At 34.5% G+C, this 5,749-nt stretch overlaps 1 protein-coding gene across 2 annotated transcripts in view; it reads left to right on the plus strand.

Moving 5' to 3' along the window:
• Positions 1–5,749, plus strand: part of atp9a (ATPase phospholipid transporting 9A) — a 110,738-nt gene continuing 104,989 nt past the window's right edge. For both annotated transcript variants that reach the window (XR_015523915.1, XM_087307664.1), the window contains exons 1-2: positions 1–92; positions 5,236–5,380. Coding sequence is in view for 1 of the 2 variants with exons in the window: in XM_087307664.1 (XP_087163790.1) it covers positions 25–92; positions 5,236–5,380 (213 nt within the window). In the remaining variant the exon portion in view is untranslated. The remainder of the gene's footprint in view (positions 93–5,235; positions 5,381–5,749) is intronic.

Raw genomic sequence — 5,749 nt, forward strand, 5'->3', positions numbered from 1 at the left:
AGAGCTGCTCCATTGCGGACAACAATGACCGACAACATTCCGCTGCAGCCCGTCCGACACAAAAAACGACATGACAACAAACGCAGAGACGGGTAAGACCACGAAAATGAATGGTGAATGAACTTAAAGTCGCGTCAGCTTGAAAATGGAGGCTTGTTTATGAACGGTACATGACAGATAGCATGAAGGCTAACAGCCCCGCGACCCTTTACCCGCGAAATTACGTCGATAGCGACATTATTTGGTGATATTACACTGATTAGCTCTGTTGTTTTTGTTTATCATTTAACATTCGTCATTACTATGTCGTCTTAGCGACTGTAGAGTGTTTAAATTTATGTATAACGCTGGAAGAGGCAAGTGCACATCCTTGTTCCGGGGACGCAGGTGAATTGTTGTCAAAGGATGTGTGTGTCACAGTGTTTCAATAAAACGAAGTATTTCGTTTTTATATTATTATATTTTTGACTACATATTTCTTTTCTTTCAAGATATTTTGTTAGGATGGTCGACACCCTCTTTAAGCTATGACAATGCTTAGCAATTTATAATGGCCCTTACAAATAAATCACCATGGTAACCACAGTTTCTGTCAAAATGCCATATTCGCAATTGTTATTATGATGCTACTGTATGACTGTGGTGACTAGCATTACGATCATATCATATTATATCATCAATGGTGTAAAGTAAATAATTACAAATAATCAATTTACTGTAATTGAGCAATTTTTCTCAGGAATTGTAATGTACGGAGTAGTTTTAAAAATGTGTACTTTTACTTACCCTTGAGTACATTTTTAGTGCAGTAACGTTATATCGGTACTTTTACTCCACTACTTTCCTTCCCCTGCTGAAAAAAGGATGGTTGGCTGGTTTTAGCTGGTCGACCAGCCTGGTTTTAAAGGGGTTTTGGCCTCTTCCAGGCTGGTTTCCAGCCTTTTCCAGGCTGGGAGCCCAGCTATGACCAGCTTAAACCAGGATGACCAGCTTAGCAGGGTCATCTTGCAGTCACTAGCCTGCTTTATTTTTTCATGTCTATGGGGGTTAGAAAGTTCAGTCCTGCGAGTCCAATCAAATCACACATAAAGAGTAAATCGCATCATAATGAACTACCTCAAGACATGGGTGATTTATAATCGCAGCAAACTGTTTGGAAGTATTTAAAGTGTCCAAGAAGATGTCCAAAGTCTTTACATGCATTGACCCAGAGACTGTTTAGATGCATGTCATTGGTGACAAGATGACGGATGTTTACTGTATGATGACTGAAATGGCCTTAAACACGTAGCAGGCACAAGTTGTCAACATGACGCCAGATTGAAAAGTAGGTCGAGGTCAGAACTCAATGTCAGGCCAACGTCAATGTCCAACTTCCAACCTAAAACCAACCAAATATCAACGTCTAATGATGTAACAGCTTGACGTTGTGTGGACATTACCACTATTGACATTTATCAGATGTTGAATTTTGGTTGCCATACCTGATGAATAAATGTCAGTATTAGACATCAGTATGATGTTGGTTTTAGATGTTGGGTTGAACGTGTATTTTGGTTACTTTCTAACAACCTAAAAGCGACCAAATATCAACGTCATTATTGGACTTTAAAATAACGTTGTCCTTAGATGGTCTTGAAATTTGGTCACCTAACGACACAACCTAAATCTAACCTATTATTAACATCTTATGATGTTGTGTGCGTGCTGGGCAATAGCTAAATGCACTACAGAATGTTACGTTTACACACATCTACAAATTTCATGTAAACGCATCAGCTTTTAACAGCGTAATACTCACGGCTCTTAAGTACTTTTAAAAGGGCTACTTTTAACATATACTTTGATTAATATTCACAATAGATACTTTTACTCTACTTGCACTACATTTTTAGGAAAGTAATGGTACTTTTACTTGTGTTTGATTTTTCAGTACTCTTTCCACCACTGTATATCATATAATACTTTATTTGCATATGTTCTTAAAACTATTCAGCTGTAACGTTACCATGTGAATACATTCCATATACACTGTGTAAACTTAAAATTTCATGTAGATAATATTAGGTTAGCAAAAGCGAAACTAGATGAAATGCTTCATTTTTATCAGATATTCACTTGCAGAAAGTGTAAAGATGCTTTGAAGCAAGTGGTGAACAAATGCCAAATTCCTCCATCAAAGACCTTTTATGAACGTTTACGTTTTAAATAAGTGGCAAGAGGAGTGGGATGCATTGGAAAAATAATACATTGCATGAAATCCAATCTGCAATCTCAAATAGATTTTTAAGACATTTTAGGACTAGATTTCATTAAGTGATTTTTTTTTTTACCAGATTGGGCATACAAGATTAACTCACGCCTTTTTACTTAAAAATGAAGTACCCACTCAATATTTTTACATTTTACTGGACTGTCCTGCTTTTAATGATTCCAAAAGACTGAAAAAATGAACTCTCTTAAGAACATTTTTAGCAAAGCGACACCAGAATTCTTTTTTTTTTTATCATGTATTATCACTAAAAATCTTATTTAACTTGTGTATTCATTTGTTTGTTGTTCTTATTATTATTAAATTGTTTATATAATATTGAAATGTTCTTGCCATGAAAATAGCCTTGGTTGCTGACATGGAAATGAAAAAAAAAACATACATCTTCATCTTGCAGAAAGTGTCAAAAAACAAAATAAAAGCTGATGATGGAAAGGAATCGGGCATTTAGCAATTGTATGCATATTTATTGATATTGCAATCGTCTAAAAACTTATCTAAACATACCTGAAAACATAGCATTTTTGGTAATTAAAATTATTCTAAATGATAACAAGATCTTTATTTAAAATTTAAAAAGAATTGTGAACAGAACATATTCGTTTTTTAAACATAGTAATTTAACGTTTCTTTCTTTCTCTGATATATTCAGTGCTCAGCATATATAGTACTCACAAATCTATCATTTAAATTAATATTTTTGATGGGAAGCTATACAATATTATATTTGTGCATATACATTAGATTAGTCAGTACTGAAGCCAAATCTGGAGCTTATCTAACAAAATAACTTACAACAATGGTCCAAAAACTAGTACAGTCAAATTTATGTTATAGAAAAATATTTAATACAATTAAAAAAAAAGAGGAAAAATCAAGAGAAGCAAAAAAAATTTTTTTTTTTTTTAAATTTAGTTGAAATTTTGTAGTGTGTATATATATATATATATATATATATATATATATATATATATATATATATATATATATATTTTTTTTTTTTTTTTTTTGCTTGAATTGTTTGGTGACTAAAATATTATTTGAATAAATGTATCTGTTTAATAAATCTGTTTTGTTTAAATGTACCAAAATACATTGCCTATATTCACTGAGGAAGGGATTAAAAATATTCATTTTCAATATGGGGTTTACTCAATTATGCTGAGCACTGACTGTACACATTATTATTATTTTATTTTTTATTATTTATAAACTACTAAGAGCTAATAACTAAACTACCATGACACAATTTCCAAAATTTCAGTTCATTTTCCATAAATGTATGGTGATTCAAAATGTATTTTCATGACCAATATAGCTTAATTTGAAACAAATAAAGGATATTTTATCAATTCACCGTTCTAATTCATTATAGGCAACACGTTCGCTCAGAGGTATAACACTGTCACCTCACAGCAAGAAGGTCACTGGTTTGAATCCCGTCTGGGCCAGTTGGCTTTTCTGTGTGGAGTTTGCATGTTCTCCTCGTGTTTGGTTTCCTCCAGGTTCTCCGGTTTCCCTGTATGCTCTAGGTCAGTGTTTCTTAACCACGTTCCTGGATTACCACCAGCTCTGCACATATTCCATGCCTTCCTTACCAAACACACCTGATTCAGATAATCAGCTCATTAGCAGATACTTAAAGACCTGTAATGGGTGTGACAGACAAAGGAGACATCCAAAACATGCAGTGTTAGTGGTGCTCCAGGATCTGGTTGAGAAACTCTGCTCTAGGTGAATTAAATAAACTAAATTGGCCGTAGTGTATGTGTGTAAATGAGAGTGTATGGATGTTTCCCAGTATTGGGTTACAGCTGGAAGGGCATCCACCGTGTAAAACGTGCTGGATAAGTTGGCGGTTCATTCCGCTGTGGTGACCCCTGATGAATATAGGGACTAAGCCGAAGTTTAGTTTGATTTTCTTAGCTGTTCCAGCATCCAAATATGCTTCAGCTATATATAAGGAAGTGGAATATCCAATATGTCAAAGTGTTGTTAAGAGCTTGTTTGATAAAGGTGTTGGTAGGAGTTTGATCCTAAAAGCTAATATTTACTGACGTGGTTTTGTTGCTTCCTTGAGAATATTTCTGTGGCTGCAGTGGAATTCCAGTGTCTTTATGTCAGATTTTATTAATTTTTCTTGTTTTTTTTCTGTTGAAGAGTTGTAAGTTGCTTGCTTTACATTTGCATATTCACGTCACACGGGTTGAACTGTGCATACCGGTTGCAGAAAAAGACTGAAAAACATATTCTGGATAAGGCAGTTCATTCCACTGTGGCAACCCCAGATAAATAAAGGGACTAAGCCGACAAGAAAATGAATGGATGAATGATTTAATCTCAACTGAAACATGAGGAGAGGGTGGGGAATATAGTAGCTCTTCCCCTTTTTAATAACCAGCCAATAGTGTTTTGTTTTTAATCACAGCTCTGCTAGTGATAGCGGTTGAGATCAAGCACATCAAAGAAAAGCAAGTGAGAAGCATTGTGAAGGGGGCGGGACATGTCAGACACTGGAGAGCATTTGATTGGTCAAAAGATTTGATGAGAAACTCAAGTATGAAGTAATGTCAAAAAATTATTGACCCATTGAGGCTTAAGAGATAAACTGCAAGCTTTACAAGTAAGCTTTATGTCAGGTTTATGTCTTCTAAATGTCTTCATAAATGTATAGATAACCTTAAAAGTAACATACTGATACTAACATGCTAAAAAACTTATCTTTGATTTCACGGGACCTTTAAAATGTAAAAAGAAAATAGCCCTTTACTTTTAATAATAATATTTATTATTAATCATAATAACAATAATTATAGTTTATTAATAATAAACTATTAATTGATTAAATGTACAGGAATGACACTTTATTGTGAAATATGTCGTTATCAGGATATTAGATTACATATATTATGATATGAGATTTGTGTTATATCGCCCAGCACTAATGATGCTTTTATATGTAGGTGCTGCCCTTGGTCCAGATGCTGCGGAGGGGGAGATTTCCGTCCCCGGACCGTGTGGTTGGGCCATCCGGAAAAGAGAGAGCAGAGATATCCAAGAAACGTCATAAACAACCAAAAATACAATTTCTTCACCTTCCTGCCAGGGGTAAGAGACTATGAATACACAGAGAGAAGTTGGTGTTAACCACGGCCAGAGTAATTCAACAATATATTGAGCAACAGTCTGTGTTGCTCAATGTGTTTTTAATTGCTTGGTGGTTAACACAGTCACCCATGACATGTTTAAAACATTCAGGCTGATTTTGTATCGATTGCCTAGGACTGCACAATATATTGTTTCAGCATCAATACTGAAATGTGTGCATCCGCAATAGTCACATCGCAGAATCTGCAACTTTCAGTCAGGATTATATTTGATCAGGAGAAAAAAATAACCATGTGATTTCTGTAGTAAATTGCAAAGTTTAACCATGAATTTAACAAAGTTTGAACATTTCAAGACAGTTTAAAGAAT

Source organism: Danio rerio, chromosome 23, assembly GCF_052040795.2.
Source record: "Danio rerio strain M-AB ecotype USA chromosome 23, GRCz13ab, whole genome shotgun sequence".
Lineage (NCBI taxonomy): Eukaryota > Metazoa > Chordata > Actinopteri > Cypriniformes > Danionidae > Danio > Danio rerio.